We start from the raw sequence: 23775 nt of genomic DNA on the forward strand, positions 1-23775 counted from the left end.
GCCACCTTCCAGGCCGGAAGGTTTAGCAAAATTCTGACAAGCCAAAATTCCATTAGAGCACTTTGGGGACAAAAAGGACTCTAGTCCTCATGGTTATACAGCCAAGATACATAGCGTAGTTCAGAGTTTCCTGACAGGGGGTACTTGAAAGTCTCCCTGGGGGAACCCGGAGCCTTCCTGCTTCCCCACGCTGCAACTGTGCTGCTCATAAGCAGTCTTATTGAAATTAATGGGAGAAGTTTACTTCAAATGGGAGTAACCCACAAAAACTTTATTTTAATGTGAGTTAAGTGATTGACTTATGAGTAACTTAGTCTTAATGTAAACCAGTGACTGGAATAGTCTGCCTCGTAACTGTAACATTTACATGTGTTCCATGCATACACACAATTGGGAGAATTATGGTGGTCTTCTTACCCCAGATAATAGTAGATTGTGGATGGATAGCTGAATTGGCGTTTGTTATATGATGTTTTGCCATTTGTGTTTGGATTAATTCTGTTTTGCATTGTAAATTTTCTTCTAATCAAGTTTAATTTAAAAACAGAAAAAAGAAACCCCGGGCACAGTTGATAAATTTAGAAGAAATAGAAAAGAAAATAATAATCAGGGGATGTGTTTTTTGAAAGCCTGCATTTTGGTTTTAAAGCTTTCAGGAGCTCTTAAGTTCATGTCCGGACTTTCCTGTTTCCCAAGATTTTAGACTGGTGGGTGGGGGGAGAAGTGGGGACTCCATTGGGCTATGGCAAGTAGATGTGGACAGAAATGGTAAAATAGCTCTCCTAAATTCATCCCCGTCTGACTGGGTCCCACCATTACATGAATAAATCTGCCTTCTGTACTTTACATAAGAACAGCCCTGCTGGATCAGGCCCGAGGCCTATCTCGTCCAGCATCCTGTTTCCCACAATGGCCCACCAGATGCCTCTGAGAAGCCCACAGGCAAGAGGGGAGGGCATGCCCTCTCTCCTGCTGTTGCTCCTCTGCAACTGGTATTTGACTATGTGCAGCACCACAGTCCTTTGAGGGGATTTATCTGAGTCTCCTCAGGCCAGGCAAGCAGCATTTATTATGATTACGATGAATATTTATATACCGCTTTCAACAAAGGTTTCCAAAGCGGGTTATGTAGATATAAACAGATAAAAGGGCTCCCTGTCCCCAGAGGGCTCTCAATCTTAAAGCAAACATACAACAGACACCAGCAACAGCTACTGGAGGGATGCTGTGCTGGGGATGGATAAGGCCAGTTGCTCTCCCCCTGCTAAATAAAGAGCATCACCACTTCAAAAAGGTGCCTATTTTTTCAGCAGAGTATCATGCTTGTTATAAGTTGCTTTGCTTTGGGTAAAACTGCACTTACTATTTATATTCTCTCTTCTGAAGCGAGCTTTATTCCCTGCCCATGTCTCTGCCAGAGAGCCCGCTTTGTTTGAAGGCATCTGTTCCTTGCTGTCTTTCAGATGAAGAACGCCAGTTATAACTTGGACCCCTACATCCAGGAGTTTGGCATAAAGGTGAAGGATGACATGACGGAAGTAACTGGACGCGTCTTGCCAGCCCCAATCTTGCAGTATGGAGGCCGGGTAAGCAAAAAGCGGTGTCGGAGGGTGGTTCCATTCGGTTGTGAGGATGGTGAAATTGGAGTTCTGATGCTGGTACTGCATTTAGCCGGATCTAAGACAAGGTTTCCCCCCAGTTCTTCCCTGTTAAAAACAGGGGGGCTTGTCAGTTTTCAGATTCCCTTTTCTTTTGTATACAAGTATACAAAAAGTATAACCGGTATTTAGCCTCTGTCTTTTAAGGCATCATCTTACATTGAGATTCACCTTCTATTCAGGTAAATATGGTATTGGCTGTGATGATGCTTGGATCCTGTGACATTGCCAGCGGCCTGTGTCTAAATGGTTTGTTGAGCCACCACAGCTGCCTCCACCACTGCCTTATGGCCATCTCCACTAATTGTGGAGGCAGTGAATGAAGGGCTGTGATGGCTCCCTTTAGTTCCTTTCCCCCGAACATAGGAACAGAGGAAGCTGCCATATACTGAGTCAGACCCTTGGTCCATCTAGCTCAGTGTTGTCTACTCAGACTGGCAGCGGCTTCTCCAAGGTTGCAGGCAGGAATTTCTCTCTCAGCCCTATCTTGGAGATGCTGCCAGGGAGGGAACTTGGAACCTTCTGCTCTTCCCAGAGCGGCTACATCCCCTAAGGGGAATATCTTACAGTACTCACACATCAAGTCTCCCTTTCAGATGCACCCAGGGTGGACCCTGCTTAGCTATGGGGACAAGTCATGCTTGCTACCACAAGACCAGCTCTCCTCATGAGGCATCTGGTGGCCCACATGCAGAGAACACAGCTGCTCAATGGTAGATGTACCCCAACTTGGATCTTGGGAAGCCTGAAATCACAAGAACATTCTTCAGAACCTGTGGCAGAATTTGACAATTGTATAATCTTTGCTATCTTTTAAAACAGGAGAAGAAATAGGTTTCTGGTCCTCGTGATTATCTCTTTCTTCTGTAACACTTTCCCGCCCCCGCCCCCAGAAGTGCATGCACAACGCTTCAGTCTCTTTTAAAGATAATCACAAACACCAGAGACAGAGAGGCAGGCAGCTCTTCGAAAACATAACTATTAGAAAACATTACATCAAGCATATTTAACACCATTTAGACTGAAAATAATATATAATTTACCTCATGATAGGTGTTAGCGATGTGGAGAACTACATTCCAGTTATTAACAGTATTTTCTCAGCGTGTTGCAAAATCAAGCAATATTGGCAATTGATATTGTTCTGTATTGACCCAATAACAGGCTGTCAGTTGCTTGAGTTAAAATCCTTTAAGGATTTTACTGAATTAATCTAAAAGATGTTCTAGATAAAGATGATGTCAAAATGACTATCAGCTTATTAACTGCTGCAAAGATTTCCATAGTATAACTGCTGCGAAGATTTCCATAGCAGCATATTGGGAAAAGAATCCTTCTTTGGGAAATAAATCCTCCTTTATTTGGTTTTTGTTTTGTTTTGTTTAGGATATGGAATATAGCTCTGGTGACAAAGCCTACTTATGTATATAGGAGCTAGGGACAATCAGATATATGATTCTCACTTTGTTAAGAAATGGTCACTTTTTGTATCTTTTTGGAATGATAAAGAGCCAGTGTGGTGTAGTGGTTAGAGTGCCGGACTAGGACCGGGGAGTCCCAAGTTCAAATCCCCATTCAGCCATGATACTAGCTGGGTGACTCTGGGCCAGTCATGTAACTCTCAGCCTAACCTACTTCACAGGGTTGTTGTGAGGAGAAACTCAAGTATGTAGTACACTGCTCTGGGCTCCTTGGAAGAAGAGCGGGATATAAATGTAAAAAATAAATAAATATAAATGCTGCCTGCCAGCACTCTAGCCAGAGCCCCACATCTCTGCGCTGCTGCCCCTGCTTCTCACTCGACTGTGAATAAGGTGTTAGAGAATACTCCATAGTGTTTAAAGCATGTGCCGGTGGGGTGTTGCTTGAAAATCTTTTTTTTCCCCTCTTCCCCTACAGAACCGGGCCATCGCCACCCCCAACCAGGGGGTTTGGGACATGCGGGGGAAGCAGTTCTACAATGGCATTGAAATCAAAGTGTGGGCGATTGCTTGCTTTGCCCCTCAGAAGCAGTGCAGGGAAGAGGTGTTGAAGTAAGTCAGTGGCCTGTTTGGGAGTCAAAGGAACTGGTGTTGGAACTAGGATTGTATGTTGGGGAGGCGGTGGGGGGCGGGCGGGCACTGGGAACGGGGGCAACGTGTTGACTCTGCCCACAACTGCCATGCCACTGGCCACACAGCTGCTACTGCTTTGGCTTAGCATATGTTGACAGGACCTCTGCGGCTAAACCAGTATGGTAACCGTGGTGATTCAAAATGGTGGCTGTGCTGGTGGAGAGTGGGCAGAGGTGACAGGCCAGGCTGAATGGCCAGATGTGGTTTTTTGCAGGGGTTTTAGCAGGGAGCAGAGCAGATGGTGAAATGTCTGTCCCTCAGATCTCACCCGAAGCTTTGTTCTCAGCCCTCGTCTTAATTAAAGACAGGGCATGTTAGAAGCCTTAATTTGGGTCCCCAGATGACGCTGGGCTACAACTCCTTTTATTCCCACCCACCATGGCGCTTGGCCTTTGTGGTTGGGGTTGGACATCATCTGATTTGTACAGCAAAGACACCCACAGAATGTGATCACAATAACCATGATAATCCAAGTTGTCTTAAAATTCCAGATGTTATAAGGCCTGGGAAGGGGGAAAAGGTGAAGATCTTCACCTGGCAGAAGACATCAGTGAAGGCGTCTGACAATCCTCATAGGAAGCTGCCTTCTACCAAGTCAGAACATTGGTCCTTCTAGTTCAGTCAGCTCTCCAGGGTTTCAGATGTGTCTTTCGCAGCCTTACTTGGAGAAGCAGATATTCTACCACTGAGCTATGGATGCACCTGATTCACATTTGAAACTGCCTACTGAGTCAGACCACTGGTCCATCTAGCTCAGCATTGTCTACACTGACTGGCAGCAGCTCTCCAAGGTTTCAAGCAGGAGTCTTTCTCAGCCCTACCTGGAGATGCTGCCAGGTATTGAACCTGGGACCCTCTGCATGCAAAGCAGATGCTCTGCCACTGAACTATGGCCCCATCCCCTAAGGGAAATATCTGATAGCAGACAGTGCTCATATGGAGTCCCCATCCAAATGCAAACCAAAGTGAACCCTTCTTAGCAAAGAAGTCAATTCATACTTACTACCACAAGATCAGCTCTCATACCTTCCCTGGTGCCTGTGAATGTTTGCAATCTACATGCCATGGGCGAATTGAGAAACATAGGTGGATCTGAATATATTTGAGCAGAATCTAGAAAAGCCCACTTCAGGTACCTGTTTTTGAGGCCATGACTGATAGTCAGGCAAGTCAGAAGCCCTCTTCAGGCATGACATTGTATGTGCATACGGGTGTCTGTATTGGTTGCACATGTGCTTGTGTGAATGAGTGTGCATACATCTATTTTAAAAGGGAACCTGATTGCAGGCCACATCAAATGTAGATTAGATTGGAAATGTACTATTGTACATGTGTTGGATGTAAATGTGAATCCGTACACATCTGAAGGGGGTGTGCTCTGTACAGAGCTTATACTTGCGTTTAACAAAACGTGTAAATGGTCTAAACTAACAAACTGAGCAAAGAGGCACCTTTAAAAAGTGGTGATTCTCTTTATTTAGCAGGGGGAGAGTAGCTGGCCCTATCCAACTGCATTCCTCCAGTGGTGGTTGCCGGTGGTATCTACTTTGTTTCTTTTCAGATTGAATTTATTATTTTTCGGTGTAAACCACTTTGAGAAAGTTTGCTGGAAAGCAGGATTTAAATATATTTAGCCGTAGCAGAGTCAAGGCTAGATGGACCAGTAGTGTGGCTTGGTATAAGGCAGCATCAGAAGTTCACAGTCCCCTGTCCAGACCGATGGTTGGTTGCTACTCAGTACTGTGATAACCAGCTGAGTAGCTCTTCCTGTGCTTTCCCTTTGAACGCCGCTTTCTCCTTCCTTTGGGCGCAGGAACTTCACAGACCAGCTGCGCAAGATCTCCAAGGACGCGGGGATGCCCATCCAAGGCCAGCCGTGCTTCTGCAAATATGCACAGGGTGCCGACAGCGTGGAGCCCATGTTCCGGCACCTTAAAAACACGTATTCTGGGCTCCAGCTTATCATAGTCATCCTTCCGGGAAAGACGCCGGTGTATGGTATGTCAGCAGAAGAATGCTGCAGAATTGGAGAGGAGGCAGTCTTGTTACCAGAACACTCTTTTAAATCCAGAAGTGGTGTTGGCGGCAGTGGGGTGGGGGGGACGCTACTTCCCTGTGTGTAGAAATCTAGCACATCAGGAAGGCAGACTAAATACTTTCCCCCGACATACCAACTTTCTAATTTAAGGGAGTTGTACTTAGGGTTTTCCCCCACTTCCCATAAGAGCATCTAAATATGTGAGCATCCAAACTCTGGCAGTTTGAAGTAATAAAGTACAGAAGAATGAAGCTGTGGGCTTCTGTCCGTCCCGTCCATCCTTCTCTCGTTTGAGTCAGCTGTAGAATTCTCACTTATGCTTAGAAACGTTATCCCTTTGAATATTGCATCAAGTTTTTTTCCATCATGTCTCTGCCCACTTTAAAAGCGAATGTTATCCTCTTCTGTCCCCAGCGGAGGTGAAGCGAGTGGGCGACACGCTCCTGGGAATGGCCACTCAGTGTGTGCAGGTGAAGAATGTGGTGAAGACATCGCCACAGACCCTGTCCAACCTCTGCCTCAAGATCAACGTCAAACTCGGAGGGATCAACAACATCCTGGTGCCCCACCAGCGGTATGTGGGAGTGTGTGGAAGTAGGACAGAGAGAGCAGCTTCCTCTTTTTACTTCCTGTGATGCTTGGGGGGGGGGGGGCGGGGGGGGAGAAGAAAGCTTTTTAGGTACTCATGCACACAACCACTTCTCCCCGCAGTCACTCTGCACAGCTGTATAGGGACCCATAATCCTACAATTCTCAGTTTAATATAGGACATGTTTCTAGTCCTGATTGTCACAGAGAGCGTTTTTAGTCTACACAACTTCGGTCCTCCAACTGGTTTTGGACTTTAACTCCCAATTTCTCCACCCACAGTGGACAGTAGTGAGGGATGGTGCGAGTTGTAGTCCAACATCTGCAGGAGAGCCGAAGTTGTGCAACCCTGCTCTAAAACAGGGTTTCTCAACATGTGGGTGCCCAGAAGTTATTGGACTTCAACTACCATAATCCCCAGCCCCAGTGGCCTTTGGTGGTTAATTATGGGAGTTGAAGTCCAATTACATCTCAATTACATGTTGAGAATCCCTGCTCTAAAACACACATGAGCTTAAAATACACTAATTAAATGCCAAGCAGAGGGAATTTGTGTCCCTAAATGAATTATGTATATGAAGTACAGTTGCCTGCAGTTGTTTCGCCTATTGCATATATTTTGTAAGTATTTAAAATGTTTACATGCCACATTCTCTTCCGTTCCCATGCTTAGCAGCTTGTGAACCAGAATAACCACTTACAACCCACTATAAAATCATAACTCTACAATTAAACAGTAATAAAAGAGCCACTTGAAACTTGCCATGGTTAGAAACAAGACAGCCAATTTGAAACAGAGCAAGTCTGCTCACAGGAAGAGCTTCCTGAGAAAAGCCAGGGTTCCCCTCAGAAATAATTTTTTTAAAAGGGAGGCTGACATACCAGGGAGAATGTTTCATAGCGTGAGTGCAATTTTGCTTTGGTTATGCCACGGGAGAGGAGCATGGCCCTTGACACTTTTTATTTATTTATTTTTATTTTTAACATTTATATCCCGCTCTTCCTCCAAGAAGTCCAGAAGTAAACTTCATAGGAGTAGCCCACAGGATTTCAGCCTGACTGTTGGAGCAGTAAGGGCGAGGAGGAGGAAACGTCTCAGATGCTGAGTCTGGCATTTGATACCATATGGGTGTCTTGGGGTGGTGTAATTGCAGAAGTGCAAATGCTCACAGCCCTTCCTATAAATGTTTGGAAGATACTCTTAAGAGTGCCTTTGCAGTTCTCCATGCCTTCCACCAGTCTTGCTTTTCCCCCACCACTGTGCCTAGGCCTGGCCTACACATATGGCAATTTTTAATTTTTTTAAAATTTATTTACATATTTTTATACCGCCCAAAACTTATGTGTCTGGGTAATAGATAAAAACAACATTAAAACATTAGTTAAAAACAAAAATGAGAAATTTAAAACACAACAATTTAAAAATTTTTTAAACAATGCTCTTAAAACAACATTAAAAACAATCAAAACAGTATCAGTTGAAAGCCTGGATGAACAGGTTTTTCTTTAAAGACTTTTAAAAAGCTGTCAGATTGAAGTAGCAGAGCAGGTTGTACCATTCCCAACCGCCTGAGAAATAGCCGTTTGAAATCGTGTTGATTGCTTCCCGTTTGCGTGTTTGTTTGTTTTTAAACTCCCCAGCCGGCAAAGAATTAGTGCATTGATGGGGAGAAGTCATAGTCCAGCCACTTCTTTTACGCTACTTCCCAACTTTGTTTCTACTTTGCATAGGGGCCATCTTCACAGTGGGCACCCCTGGCGGCGGTAGTTTGAAATACCACCATCCATTTTACCGCCTCTGTCTAGTGCAGTAATATTTATGCTGACTGGCATCGACTCTCCAAGGTTTCGGGCAGGAGTCTCTCTCAAGCCAGATGCTCTCCCGCTGAGCTACGGCCTCATCCCCTAAGGGGAATATCTTGAGAAATGCTCACTTGTAGTCACCCATCCACATGCAATCCAAAGGGGACCTTGCTTAGCAAAGGGGAGAGTACATGCTCACCACTACAAGACCACCTCTTTCGTCTGTCATTCTCACAGCTCTGCAGTCTTTCAACAGCCAGTAATATTCCTTGGAGCTGACGTGACTCATCCGCCAGCAGGAGACGGGAAGAAGCCCTCCATAACGGCTGTAAGTTTTTGCACTCACAAATGTTGGGGTCTCTTATAAAAGGCAAATGCAAGATTCACCATCAGACACACTCTGGTACCAGCTCTACCTTTTTGCTGTGGTGTGTACAGCCGGACTTCTTCAGGATGGGGTGTAATATCTATTTCAAAGGCATAGAACATAACATTGGGGAAGAGTGCAAATCTGCAATCCTTAGGGTAGTGGGGAGATCCAGAAATAGTGTTGGAGTGAATTTGTAGACTGAGGCCTGGGTTCTCACACAGTCATCTGAATCTAGCTTTAATGTGAGTTACTAACATTAACATGATTGTTTGAACCCACACCAAAGCAGGCTCAGACCATCTTGGGCCATAAACCACCTTGGGGTGCGTTCACGCAATCACACTAATGTCAGTGACCCACATTAAGCATAGATTCAAACGATTGTGTGAACCAGGCCCCGGTCTCTCGGGGGGCTGATGGCAGGCAGAGCTAATGATATGTAAGTGAGTAGCAAGTTAAAACAATATATCAGATCATGGTGAATGTTGCAGGGGAGCAACAGCAAGAGAGAGGGCATGCCCTCACCTCTTGCCTGTGGACAGAGGTGTATCTAGGGAAAATAGCGCCTAGGGCAAGCACTGAAATTGTGCCCCCTGTCCAAACATCTGACACCCATCTTTCAGATAACTTTACCATAATATTAGCTGAAAAATGCAAGTCAAGCACATAAATCTTTTAATATTTCAAAAACTATTTAGCAGTGGACGTAGCCAAACCAAAAAATGCTGGGGCGCATGAAATACCCAAATACTAGGTGGAGGTGTACTTGGAAAACTAAACAGAAGTGCCTGTCTAATTCTCTACTATGCATTGTAGCATCACTATTACATAAGTTTTAAAAATCAATGGAGAATTTGACTTTTCCCAGATACTCTGAAAATAATTAAAGGATATGCAGAGTAAACTGTGTCACTGCTTGGAATATATTCTAGTATTTCAGAAAGACATTTAAAATGAGAGAGAGAAAGCAAGAAACTCCCAGTGGGCCTTAATACTGAGGATTTCACACTGATTCAAAGACAAACTCACCATTAATAGCGATATTATTAAGACATCACATTTAACTCACTTATCACAAGAAGCAAAGTAAGAGCAAATGAATACAATCCTAGCTTATAAGCTTCAGCTCAGTATTCACAAGCCCTGATTCTCTGTACATAGTACCAAATTAAATATGTGTGCAGTGATTTATATTATATAATTTTTTTTCAAAAATACCTGTAGCCCCTTCGGGGGGCTTCCTAAAGGCCATGAGGGGGTCTGCAAAGGTTCCTCCTCCCCCCGCTGGCCTCTAGGGCCTCGCAGGGACCATTTGAGCATGTGTGGTGGCCATTTTTAAAAATAAATTTTGTTTTTTAAAAATGGCCGCTGAAAACAAAATTGCCACCACACATGCTCAAATGGCGTCTGCGGGGCCTGGCATGGCCTAGGGCCTCACAGAGGACCTTTTGAGCTTGCACGGTGGCCATTTTGTTTTCGGCAGCCATTTTAAAAAAATTATTTTTTTAAAATGGCGCCCCCTTCAAGTGGAGCCCAGGGCACGTGCCCTGCCTGCCCTACCATAGATACGCCCCTGCCTATGGGCTTCTCAGAGGCATCTTGTGGGGGACCACTGTGAGAAACAGGATGCTGGACTAGATGGGCCTGGGGCATGGATCCAGCAGGGCTGTTAAGAGGGGTTTAGATAAATTCATGGAGGACAGTCTTATTAATGGCTACTAGTCTGAGGGCTATAGGCCACCCCCAGCCTCAGAGGCACGGTGCCTCTGAATACCACTTGCAGGGGAGTAACAGCAGGAGAGAGGGCATGCCCTCAGCTCTTGTCTATGGGCTTCCAGCGGCATCTGGTGGGGCACTGTGTGAAACAGGATGCTGGACTAGATGGTCCTTGGGCATGATCCAGCAGGGCTGTTCTTATGTGAGAATGAATGAGGGAGAAAGACCATAGATGAGGGAGGCTTAGGAAAAAACAGTTCCCAGAGCCCCTTTTGCTCCATCCCACACCATTCCCAAGGCTCCCCCAAGCCTTAGGTGTGGGGGGAGGGGGGTTCTGGGAGTTGCTTGAGGGAAAGGGAGGGTAGATTGCATGAGTGCCATAGCCCTTTTGCTTCTTAGGATGCGACCTATGTCTTTAGGGGGAAAAGCCACCAAGAATTAAATCCTCAAACTAAGAACATTTCCATTTGCCCTCTTTTAAGCTCATATGACATTGGATTTGTCTAGCATGGTATCGCTTACTCCGTTCAAGATTCCAGATACTATTTCCCTAGCAAAATTTTCTTTGGGGGTGCGGGAAAGCTTATTAAAAACCTTCCTGGAGCTTTGTGTTTGAACAGTAATGTTCTCAGTTTGCACCATTTAATCATTGGTCAAGTGGATTCTTAAAAATGAAATTTTTTAAAAGCGGGGGGAGAGGGAAGCATTTTTTTTTTTAAACACACCTATTTCATTTCTGCTTGGCCAGCAACAGGCACTGAAGGCGGAGATATGATGCTTTTGCTCTCTCTTGGATGCAGGTGGTGGGCAGCATGGATGCCCATCCCAGCCGCTATTGCGCCACTGTGCGGGTGCAGCGGCCGCGCCAGGAGATCATTGAAGACCTGTCGTACATGGTGAGAGAGCTCCTCATCCAGTTCTACAAGTCCACCCGCTTCAAGCCCACCCGCATCATTTTCTACCGCGACGGCGTGCCCGAGGGGCAACTCCCACAGGTGAGGGGGCCATCTCTTCCTCAGTCCTAGAGCAATGCAAGAGCATACTAGGCGCTGTTCAGAAATGGAAGCCACGCGGAAGTCTCCAGTGTGCCTTAGAAAGGGCAGGGGTGTGTAGAGGGTGGAGGCCAGGGGCTGCTCTGTTACTAATAGGGACGTCTGGTAGACTGAAACCCTAAGGGTTAAGTTGAACACCTGTACAACGAGGTACAGATCTGCACAGGTACAGCCGTTCTCTCTCACACACAAATGTACAAGAGTACAGACATCTGTACTCTCGTAGAACATAATAGACCGGTTCTCAAGACTGCTAAAATTGGCGTCTGGTCTACCCAGATTTGCAACATTTGTCGGAAACTTCCAGCTCAGGTTGTTTGTTGCAGGGCTACCCAGCTTTCTAGTGATGGTGATCGAGAGCAGAGCCTTCCTACCCTGATCATCCAGTAATGAGAACCTCTGTGCTGTTTCTACCTGGGCTGCCAAAACAAGCTAGGCCCATTCTTAGCCTTATTGCAGTCATAGACACCTAGGCCCAGAGTGCCCATTGGCAAAGTACGCACTAGGCTCCAAAGCGCCCTCTATGCTCCCGAAGCAGCTTCAGCAGGGTGTCCACCTCCTGCTCCTTCATGGTCAGTGGAAGGGCAGCTTCTGACATCATGAAGCTTTGCCAGTCAACAGGGAAAAGGATGTTGGGAATGCATCCTGGCCCTTGGAGTGCTTTCCGTGGGGGTGTCAACACAACTTGAAGCAGCCAGTTTCATCAGCAGACCTGTTGCCAGCCATGATCATGTGCAGGTTGGGCTGGTGGAGTCCAGCAGAAATGTTGAGTGTATGCCACCATGCAGGGTAACCTCTCACCTAGGCTCCACCTCAAAACAGTAATGTGAACAAGTCTGAAGTCTGAATAGGGCTTGAGTTGCAGATGAGCTTCTTTGGATCAGACCAAGAGTATGTGCTAGTGTCACAGCCTTTTCCTTACAGCGACCTCCCAGAGGCCCCCCAGGAACTCACAAGCTCAGCATGAGGGCATTAGCCCTTACTTCCACCAACAGCTCTCATGCTTCTGGACAGGAGCATCCTATTTAGCTGTTGATTGCCTGATCTTCCACAAATTTGGGCCTGTTCAGATGTCACGCAAAGCCACGGTCATCCAGACTCCTCTACTACAAACCAGTTGGCAGGGAAGGCGTATTGTGGCTGGGGCTGATGGGATTTGTAGTCCAACATTGAGGGACCAACATGGGAGGAGAGGTGGTCTTGTGGTACCAAGCATGAATTGTCTCCTTTGTTAAGCAGGGTCTGTCCTGGTTTGTATTTGAATGGGAGACTACATGTGAGCACTGTAAGATATTCCCTTTAGGGGATGGGGCCATTCTGGGAAGAGCATCTGCATGCTTGCATGCAGAAGGTCCAAGGGTCCCTCCCTGGCAGCATCTCCAGATAGGACCAAGAGAGACTCCTGCCTGCAACCTTGGAGAAGCCGCTGCCAGTCTCTGTGTGGACAATGTTGAGCTAGATGGACCAATGTTCTGACTCAGTATAAGGCAGCTTCCTATGTTCCTATGACTCAAGCTGGAGAACCCTAGTCTAGGGCCTCCTAGAGCACGTGGGGCATGTGGAGTGGGGTCCTGGCATAGCCATCTCTTATCCTTCCTTCCTTCTCTTTGGTTCCTGCTCTCCTAGATCCTTCACTATGAGCTCCTGGCCATCCGGGATGCCTGCATTAAATTGGAAAAAGATTACCAGCCGGGCATCACGTACATCGTTGTCCAAAAGCGGCATCACACTCGTCTCTTCTGTGCTGACAAGAATGAGAGGGTGAGGTTCAGCAACGGCGTTTTAAAATGTGGCGTTTCTGATGCTAGAGGGTTTGGGGGGCATCTCTGTTGCTTTTTTGTCCCGAGCACTGGGAACTGACCCTGCCCTGAACTGATCATGGTTTAGACAGCAAGAGATTTTAGGAAAAATGGAAGCCCATATGGCAGAAAGGGCTCCATACAGGGACAAAGGATTATGCCCCCAACCTTCCAGTCACAGAAACTAGCACAATCACACTTACAGCATTTGTTTCTTCAGATGATGGTAGGTGTGAAGAGGAGTGCCAGGAGGGTGGGTACAGGCCAAAGGCAGGGCCTCTGGCCTCTTGTAGCCCTGTAAATGTGTTTGGTAGCGTTCTACTGAACAGGGCTTGTGTGTCCCTAATAACATGCCTGCTTACAATCCAATACAAATGAAATTTAGGAGGGGCTTAAGTAGCACAGCAGGGAATTGCTTGACTAACAAGCAGAAGGTTGCTGGTTCGAATCCCCGCTAGTACTATATCGGGCAGCAGCGATATAGGAGGATGCTGAAAGGCATCATCTCATACTGTGTGGGAGGCGGCAGTGGTAAAACCGCTCCTGTATTCTACCAAAAAAGAAAACCACAGGGGTCTGTGGGCACCAAGAGTTGAAATTGGCTTGACGGCACTCTTTACTTTACCTTTAAAGTAAAGTTGTGCCGTCGAGTCGGTGTCGACTCCTGGCGACCACAGAGCCCTGTGGTTCTTCTGCATGGTCTTCTCTGCCTTACACCTATGGGTTTCGCGCGTGCGCAGAAGACCCATCCAGATTGTTCCAAGCTTCTGAGTTTAGGCGGGAACCCCGCCCTCCCCATGCCCTATGGGGCTGTGTGCTACCCCTTTTCCCAGTCTTTCTTCATCTGCAGATGAGAAGACACCTCTCCTATCGCTCCATCTTCCTATTGCTGCTGCTTAATATCGGTGTTTCCCATAGTCTGGGAAACATACCAGTGGGGATTCGAACCAGCAACCTCTTGCCCCCGAGGCAAGTTACTTCCCCATGGATTTTATTTTGATCCGTCGTCTTGAAACAAGACGGTGGCCTCCCAGGCAATCAGCACCACCCCTTGAGCTCTCAGGTGTTCACAGCCCAATATGAACCAAACTTAAAGTATATGGGAGATAGTTTGAGGGCATCGTAATGAGGAGCATTGTAATATGCGCCATGCTGAAAGAAGCCAAAGGTAGGGCTCCATGAACTTTACTTGGAACTTCTTGCTAATCTTCAAGTTTTGAAGCTAATTTCCCCCCCTTTTTTCTTTTAATTGTAACTCTTCCTGAACTGACTTGCCTGAGATCCCCAAGGGATCGCTCTATAGGAAAGTGGAAAGACAAAATTCGCACCCTGTTCTTTCCAGCATCCTAGGTCGATTGTCTTGCTAAGCTTATCTATCTATCTATCTATCTATCTATCTATCTATCTATCTATCTATCTATCTATCTATCTATCTATGCTTATTTTTCTCTCTCTCTATCTATCTATCTATCTATCTCTCTGTAAACCACTTTGGAAACTTTTGTTAAAAAGCAGCATATAAATATTTTTTTGTTGTTGGAAGTTCATGCTTGTTTTCTCTTGCAACAAACTTTGCAGATTGGCAAAAGTGGGAACATCCCAGCAGGAACCACAGTGGATACGAATATTACACATCCCTTTGAGTTTGACTTCTATCTGTGCAGTCATGCTGGCATTCAGGTACCACATGCTAACAGGCTTCTTTGCAGTGGGCTTAGAGTGTAGTGGTAGTTCCAGAAATACTCTTCAAATTAACCAGTGCTTTAATCCATGTTCTCATCTTACGGAGGGAAGTGAGAAAGTGAGGAGGGAGCTGGTCTGGTGGTAGCAAGCATGACTTGTCCCCTTAGCTAAGCAGGGCCTGCCCTGGTTTGCATTTGCATGGGAGACTACATGTGTGAGCACAGTAAGTTATTACCCAATCAGCTGGGCGCTGGAACACACAATCTAAGGTGAGGAGAGGAGAGCTGGTCTTGTGGTAGCAGCAAGCATGACTTGTTCCCATAGCTAAGCAGGGTCTGCCCTGGTTGCATATGAAAGGGAGACTTGATGTGTGAGAACTGCAAGATGTTCCCCTCGGGATGAAGCCGCTCTGGGAAGAGCAGAAGGTTCCAAGTTCCCTCCCTGGTAGCATCTCCAAGATAGGGCTGAGAGAGATTCCTGCCTGCAACCTGGGAGAAGCCACTGCCAGTCTGTGAAGACAATACTGAGCTAGATAGACCAATGGTCTTACTCAGTAGATGGCAGTTTCCTATGTTAAGACGCACCCAGGAGAATTAAATATATAGATCCTCTTCTGCTCCCCTGGTGCTTTTGACCTCTGCTCCAGGAAGAAACAGCCCCCTCCCCGCTTGATTCCGGTTCTTCCTCCTGCCCAGGGTACGAGCAGACCTTCCCATTATTACGTTCTTTGGGACGACAACCGGTTTACAGCAGATGAACTCCAGATCCTCACCTACCAGCTCTGCCACACTTATGTCCGCTGCACCCGCTCCGTCTCCATCCCAGCACCAGCATACTATGCCCGCTTGGTGGCATTTCGGGCACGATACCACCTCGTGGACAAAGAGCATGACAGGTGAGCAGTCGGTCCACCGTCATTCAGTGCCTTGGGGAAGAGAGCTGGTCTTGTGATAGCAAGCATGGATTGCCGTCTTTGCTAAGCAGGGTCTGTCCTGGTTTGCGTTTGAATGGGAGACCTACATGTGAGCACTGTAAGATATTCCCCTTAGGGGATGGGGCCACTCTGGGAAGAGCATCTGCATGCGGAAGGTTCCAGGTTCCCTCTCTGGCATCTCCAGTTAGGGCTCCTACCTCTGACCCTTTGAGAAGCTGCTTCCAGTCTGTGTACTGTAGACAATGCAAATGGACCACATTTCCCATGTCATCTCACATTGGGATCCTTGTCTTGAGTCCTGCCCATTTCTGAATGAACGAACTGATTTTTAAAACTGTATTTACGACGATATCCAGTACATGGAGGAAGAGTGCATTCGGGTAAATCTTGAATTAAATGCCAATTTTTGAAAATATGCCTAACTAGCCAGCCCCGCACAGAGCATCTGTGCGCTCTTTAGGGCCGGCTACCTCCCCCCCCCACCTTCTGCCCCAGTTTCTGCCGGGCTGAGTGCCATGGCTGGGCCGAGTGCTGCCGCGGGGCCCACCACCTCCTCGCCTCCACGGCCGGGCCCCACCGCTGCCTTGCCTGGGTGAGCCTCAGCCAATCAGGTGCCTCCACTGTCCAGCCAATCAGCTGGGCGCCGGGACGCACATTCCAAGGCTCACCCAGGATAATTAAATATATAGATAGCCCAGACTTTGAAACTAAACTCAACCAACCAGTAGAGTCTCTTTGGTTTATCCTCACTTCACTTTTCAAAAAGTTTAGATCTAGGAACTTCATCCAATCGTTTCTTAGCCACCTCTATAACTTGCTGGGGGTACGCTCTTGATATTAATGGAGATGTATATGCAGCTCTTTGTTGACCAAGTGTTTTTGGAGATGTTCAGTTCCTTTTCAGTCTTAAAAACTGGCCAAATGGTATGTTATCTTTAGTATGTCTTGGAAGAAAACTGCCATAATGTGAAATAGAATGCCTATCTGTAGATTTATCATATTTTTACCAGATTGTTTGTATATCCACACATTCAAAAAGGATATGTGATGTGTGTCCATGTGACTGGAAAATTGAATATGCTCATTTATAGTATTAATCCAATCAGCAAACAAGTGAAGTGGGCAATCTGATTTGGAAAGGATCAAAATATCCTCAATGAAACGGCCATAATGCAGCCGATATTTATAATTGGGATTTATACATTTCCATTTAAAATCACCTCTGTTTCTTTGACAATACTGGGAGCTGCAGGGCTCCCCTTAGCAACCCCTTTAACCTGAAAACAATATGTATCCTTAAAACAAAAGTAGTTTCCCCCCAACATTATATCTTAGAAGTCTGATAGAAAATGAGTTGCGGGGTGTAATGTGACTCCAGAATTAAGGACAGTTTCTATTACAGATCTACATATTTATTTCTTAGGTTCCACCCCCCCATTTATTGTATTACTAGCTGACCTGGTGCAGAGCATCTGCACCCCTAGTCCTCCCCTTCCCAGTCTGCTTTCCCTTCCCTCCCCACCCACTGGCCTGACCAGCACCCGGCACTTTTCTTCCCTGCCCACTGGCCTGGCCATACTTTCACTCCCTGGCTGGGTGCGGCGGCGGCAGCAGCATACTCGTAGCTACCTGGCAGCTGCTCGCGAACTCTCACGAGAACTGCCACGCATGGGATTAGCCATGAGTATGCTTTAGAGAAGTAAATGTAGAAAAGATTGGATCTGTTGGGTTGTGATTTCAAGTCTTCGTTTCAGATCCTTTTTAGCTATTTGTGAGTTCCCATGCCGAGGGGGCCTTGCAGCTTGTCCCTGCAACTCGGGAGATCTGGAAACAACGGCACGTGTGCTCTTTTATTGCCAATTTTACCGAGATATACAGCATAAATATATAGCTTTATTAGCTGTCATCTAGGCTGTACAGATTATTTGATTGATTGATGCAGAGGTGAGCATTAACACACTGTGCGATGCTACACTTTGTCCAGTCCTGGGAGACTCCTGTGAGAGGAGCAGAGCGCTGTTGAGCCCCTGCACCATCTTGGAAGGCATGCACCGGCTGCTGGGACGTGTAGCCTGTCCAAGAGGTTTCTCTTAAAGGGCCCTCCCAGCACTGTGCAGAGAGCAGCACAGCAGGAAAGAGCTCTCACCTCGAGGTCTTTTTGCCAAAATTGCCAAAGAATACAAGCTACCTGTAGCCAAAAATTGGTGGGACCATAAAATTGAAAAAGTTGTAGAAAATGAAAATGCAAAAATATTATGAGACTTCCGACTACAAACAGACAAATATCTGCCACACAATACACCAGATATCACTGTAGTTGAGAAGAAAGAAAAACAAGTTAAAATAATCAACATAGCAATACCAGGTGATAGCAGAATAGGAAAAAAAGAAATAGGAAAAAATAAAATACAAAGATCTACAAATTGAAATTGAAAGGCTGTGGCAGAAGAAGACCAAAATAATCCCCATAGTAACTGGCACCCTAGGTGCAATTCCAAAACACCTTGAAATGCATCTCAGCACCATATGGGCCACAGAAATCACCATCAGCCAATTACAAAAAGCAGCTTTACTGGGAACAGCCTATATTCTGTGACGATATCTATAATAATAGCAGCAACTACACTGATAATAAAATTTAGCCATCCCAGGTCCTTGGGAAGGACTCGATGTCTGGATAAAACAAACCAGTCAATAACATCTGTCTTACTATGTAAACAGATGATGATGATGATGATGATAATCCTTGTTTTCCTTTTTCTTCCCTATTCAGTGGAGAAGGGAGTCACATATCTGGCCAGAGCAACGGCAGAGATCCTCAGGCCTTAGCCAAGGCTGTTCAGGTTCACCAGGACACTTTACGTACCATGTACTTTGCTTGAAAGCCTAACTTTTTTTACCTCGCTCCAGAAAGCTTTCAGATTTGTAGGAGCCATAATCTTTTTTTTTTAAAGGAAGCATTGGGAGCATTGCGTGCACATCCAATGAGAAATCACTGCAGGGCGCAGATGGCGTTGGAGGCCGGAGACCAGCATCCTCCAGGGCAAATGCAGGAGAGCCGCTTAACTGACGGACACACCTTTGTAGTATTTCAAAAGACAGGCTTTGTTCTTCAGGCTTTCCAGTTACCTGACCAAACAGACAAGAAAAGTATTTAAACAAAGGAAGGATCCAACTTCCTATCAAAAGAAAGCTGGTTTTCATTGGGCGGTGGTGGGGGGCGGGGAAACGTCATATTAAACTTCCAACTGTGAAATCATTATTTTGGTCCTCCAATGCCAAATCAAACACTGATGAGATCTTTCTGTTGTTTGGGGTGGGTGGGTGGGGGGAGGGATTTTTAGAGCCTTAAAACAGATGACTAGATTTATAAAAACTAATATTTTAGGATACAAGATGCTTTAATTGGTTAAGAAGAAAAAGAAAGAAAAGCCAGTAGTTTATAGGAGAATTTTAACACTGTTACCCCTTCCCCCTTGAAGAATGAATTTTTCTCTCCTATATAAGGCGCCCCAGCACTTATTGCAAAGCTGAGAAGGAAATTGTCTTCCGTTTGTTTTTAAAGTGGGTTCGCTGCTGCCCCTTCTGACACAACCGTCACATACTTAACTGTGGGCGAGTGCCTTTTTCTGCTATGCTGCAAATGTTGACATTTGTTCACCTTCTGAGGGCGGGGAAAGAGAACTAAAGGTGCTCTCATCGTGGGATGGGATGCTCCAAGGCCCCCCCATCTCAAAAGAGTCAGGAGTTCCCCATCGTTCACCAAGATTACACTTTCGTGTCCTAGCTCACAGCCTCACGATGGGTTAAATTTCTGTGCACTTTTAACATGACATACGCATTTGGAGAGCTGCTGATAAACTTGTTTTTCGGTTGGGTTTTGTTTTGAAATGGATGTTGATTTCGTTGTTTCTTTCTGGTGTGTTTCTTTGGTGGGCTTTTTTCTTTTTAATTTAAAAATGAAATTTCTGACAAACGGAGTGTGTGAGAGGAAGAATGTTGCTTGTCTGCCCTGCCGCCAGCACAAAAAGAGAACTCCATTTAATCAATTGATGTCCTGATTTTATATATCTATCTATCTATATATATATACCGATGAAATTTCCTATTGCCAAGTGTTATTTTTATATGTTGCTGAGTCTGTTGCCAAAACGTACTCAACTCACTCCTATTCTGTGTTTCTCCCCCGAGGCTTTGGAGCGTGCATGCATGCGCATTGCAAGTGTGTGCATAGCGCATGTGTGCACATAGTGCATGAGAATTAATTTTCTTTCCTTATCGTGTTCTTGAACAGCTTGTTTTCCAGCTGTCACAGTGTATAAGTCCAGTGTATTCTCCACCCACCCTGATGGCTGCTGTGGCTGTTAATTTTTGCCATTTTGTTGTATATGGGGCGGGGAACCTGGGGTTTCTTCCCCAGCCAAAAATGGCTGCCAGGCTCTTCCTAGAGCAGAATATCAAAATGCACTTTGCTGTCTGTTTTGAAATATTTCATGATCTGTCTTTGTAAGAGGGATCCTTTCTAGCCACAACCGTGAATTTCAACCTCACTGCCTGCAGTAATCAACATCTTGCACATGACAGGTAGTTTTCTGGCACTACCTGGACTCCTTATAGGCTTTTTTTAGTACAGAAGCAAGTCGGGGGAGGATGGGTGGGTGGGGTCCAGGGAGATCTTCTACACAGTCTCTTTAGAATTTTTTTTCCTACACTGCCAAAGTGAGCCTTCAAAAACTGAAAAGTGGAGTGTCCTGTGCAGCTGCACCACTCTCCTGTAAGCACATATTTCTTAGGACTGCCTCGCCGTTCATGGGATGATGCTGACCTATCCGCTTGCGCTTCCAGTTCAAACGTCCCGAGCTTTTATCCTCTCCCAGACCTCCACCCCCCCCCAGCTGTGCCGCTTTAGGACAGAATGTTCCCCCCCCGAAAAAAAACGCTATGCAAACCAGAATGGCCACTCAGAATGAAGCACCACCGTCTTCTACACAGCTTGGGCATTACGACTCCTGTTCTGTAACCAGGATTTAAAGAACTGCTGTAGGTGCCGCGTGGCCTGCACTCCATGGGATTTCTGACTTTGAGCCTCGGACCTCAATGTCATATCGCAAACCACTTTTGCAGCTCTTCAAGGCTTCGAACATGATTTTCTAGGAACTTGGGGATAGGTGGGTTGTGGCTGGGTTTTGAAGCACAAATCCCAGCACTGAGTGAGTGAGTGATGCAGTTCTTTGGATCTTTTTGTTTCGTTTCCTTTTTGCTGTTGCTCGGTATTCTGCAAGGCTAGGATTGCTTTGCATTGAGCACAGTCTTGTGGGCTTAAAGCATCGGTACAGAAAATCCAATGTTCCTTTTAACATTTAAGTGCCTGCATGGGTGTAACACATCAGCACTTCCCAGCCAGAATCCAATTTTCCCCAGGGACGGGGGGTGGGGGGGGAAAGCTGGGAGTCCCCCAACCAGGTTTGTGAACAAGATCACCTTCTCTTATTGAAGTATCATTTTGAGTTGCTTGGCATCTCTTCGCATTCTGCCTGCCTCCACTTGAACTGGGATTGTCAGTTCAGTCACCAGCATTGTAACAAAAACCCGTTGTTGCTGCTGCTTGCTGGCTTTTTTCTTTTTAATTTAAAAGTTTGGGATTCTGAAGCAGTTTGAACCAAAAATGCCAAGGACATTTGCAAAATGGAAAAAATAAAATAAAATGGCAGCTTTTAAAAAAAATTGCTTTAAGACAGACACAGATCTCTAGGACTCGGATTATCAATGAAAATTTTCAATCTTTTCCTTTTTTTTTTTTGCACTTCAGTAGGCGCTTTGGATGCAGGGGTGGTGGCATGGTAGAATGAGACATCAGCAGCTGAGGAAGAACAGATATTTCAAAGCGCTCTTCAGCGATCACTGACCTCTATTCTCTTCTCCCCTTCCCTCCCCTCCCCACCTGGTGCATGCTGAATTTTCACTAAGTGCCGTAATTGAGGTCATTGCTGCATCCTCTCTGAAACAAAGTTTCTGGGTTTGGGGTATCTTTTTTCTATTTTTTTTTTAAATATAATGAATTGGTTAGAACTACCTGCATGTTCAGTATAACAAAGACTCCCCTGTTTCACTCCTGCTGAACTTTGGCAAACTTCTTTTCTGTCCTCTTTAAAGTTGGAGAGAGCAGATCATCAAAGATGTGTCTCTTTTTGTGTGTGTGGGGGAGCGTTGCGCAACAGACTCTTTGTTTCAGTGCGCTGTGAGGCCATGAACATATCTTGTAACCTACGGAAACCCAGTTGGGCATGTTTCACCTTGCACCTTAGTCTGTCTTGTTTGCTGTGCCTCTGTTTCCCTTCTGTGGCTGGAAAATGCCCACTGGCTGGGAGGGGGGCGGGGGCGTGTAGCACCATAATTTTGTAGCTATTGCTTCTTGGCTGTTTTCTGGGGTTTTTTTAACCTGCACTGCTGGTAATTTCAATAAATGCTTATATTTGAACAAATAAAAAGGGGTGATGGCAGGAAGAGTGTGCATTTCAGAAGAGCAAAATGAACTTTAGACTGAGATCCAGAGACAGGCTCAGACGAATGCAGGGGGCTTGTGCTAGTCCAGTGGGATCTTGAACTCCGGTGCCATGTTGTCAACTGTTTTTGAAAAATCCCATCGGTTTCAAAAACAGTTTGCCATGTAGGTGTGCGTGTTCATGTGTGTCTGTCTGGCCTGCTGCCTGCAGGAAAATGGATCTAAAGCTCTCTTCCTGTTTCTCCCCTCCTTTGGATCCTGTCCATTAGTGTCTAAGAGCATGCCTAAATGCTACTGATAGGTTGCAGAATAGTAGTAGGTTGGTTTATCTTCTCATATGGTGATTGCAGACTTTCTGAGTTACACAGCATCCTCAGGCACTTCAAGAAAAGTTGGTATTCAGCAATTTATAAGACAACGTATTGGAAACAGGTGCAAATTTTTAGACGTTATCCATATGTATCATTCCTGTTAGGGAACCAATGCTGTTCTCTGTGGTTCTGGGGAAGAGCTGGGGCTCTTAGTCTGTGGAAGAACTCTGTATAGCTCCAAAATGTCTTTGACTACCAAAGGTTGGTCCAAAATGTAAATCCGCCAAACCTGTTTTGTATTTTATCCTTTTGGGACCAACAACTCAACTGATGTCCATAAAAAGTTGATGTTCTAGAAAAGCCTAACAAAGTAAATCTTACAAAGATTTTTTTATTTTAAAAGCATGGCAGCGCAGCACAAACGTGTGTTGATCCTGTTCAGAGAGATATGTGAGCAACACAGCTAAACAGCAATAAAAAGTGAAACCTGTATCACACATGCGCATGTAATTTTGCACTTCAAAATATTTGTGGAAGTTTTAAACTGATGGGAACTCTGGTTTGCGTTCAACTTTTGTTTTTGTTTTTTAAGCCTGTTACAAGGAAGCATTGAAGTGTAAATAGAATGTTCACAAAATACGCTCCTGGGTAGGATTTTGTTTTTCTCGTTTGTGGGGTTTTTATTTGAACCTGAACATTGTATGGTCCATTTATTAAACGGATTTGAACAACTGCTGTACAGTCCTTATTGAGATGAGCCTGAGGTTTGAGTTGGTCAAGAAAACAATGGCTTCTCTTCCAGAAGCTGGATATCAGTCTGTGTTTTCCTCTTACAGAAAGGCAAAATGCAACAGTTCACTTAAAGGAAAATCCCAAGAGAATACAATTGTATAAAACTGCAAACGCTTAATTTAGAATTAAAGAAAAATCCTACAAGGCTGTTGCTTTAAAGCTTGCACAAAGGTCTGGAGGTCTTGCTTCAGAGGTGGGTGGGTGGGTGTGAGTGAGTGCCCATACGTGTGTACCCTTGCATTTCTGAAGTGTCTGAACACATGCTAAATGCAGTGTTTACATGTTGGGTGTGATCCCTTCTAAACTTGACCTGTTAAGAGAGAAACGGCCAGCACCTTATAAAATTCTTTTCCCAGTGACTTGATCGTTTATACAGTCTTGAAAGTGTGATGAGGTGATTTGTGGAAAACACATG

At 45.5% G+C, this 23775-nt stretch overlaps 1 protein-coding gene across 3 annotated transcripts in view; it reads left to right on the plus strand.

The window, feature by feature from the left end:
- The window catches only part of LOC128333368 (protein argonaute-1), an 81500-nt gene extending 62450 nt beyond the window's left edge, over positions 1 to 19050 (plus strand). For all 3 annotated transcript variants that reach the window (XM_053268813.1, XM_053268814.1, XM_053268816.1), the window contains 10 exons: positions 1464 to 1586; positions 3558 to 3691; positions 5586 to 5770; positions 6225 to 6384; positions 8439 to 8529; positions 11088 to 11282; positions 12966 to 13100; positions 14717 to 14818; positions 15517 to 15716; positions 18529 to 19050. In XM_053268813.1, coding sequence (XP_053124788.1) covers positions 1464 to 1586; positions 3558 to 3691; positions 5586 to 5770; positions 6225 to 6384; positions 8439 to 8529; positions 11088 to 11282; positions 12966 to 13100; positions 14717 to 14818; positions 15517 to 15716; positions 18529 to 18637 — 1434 coding nt within the window. In that variant the 3' untranslated portion in view covers positions 18638 to 19050. The remainder of the gene's footprint in view (positions 1 to 1463; positions 1587 to 3557; positions 3692 to 5585; positions 5771 to 6224; positions 6385 to 8438; positions 8530 to 11087; positions 11283 to 12965; positions 13101 to 14716; positions 14819 to 15516; positions 15717 to 18528) is intronic.
- The last annotated feature ends 4725 nt before the right edge of the window (positions 19051 to 23775 follow it).

The sequence above is a fragment of the Hemicordylus capensis genome, chromosome 7 (genome assembly GCF_027244095.1).
Source record: "Hemicordylus capensis ecotype Gifberg chromosome 7, rHemCap1.1.pri, whole genome shotgun sequence".
NCBI classification, from domain to species: Eukaryota; Metazoa; Chordata; class Lepidosauria; order Squamata; family Cordylidae; genus Hemicordylus; species Hemicordylus capensis.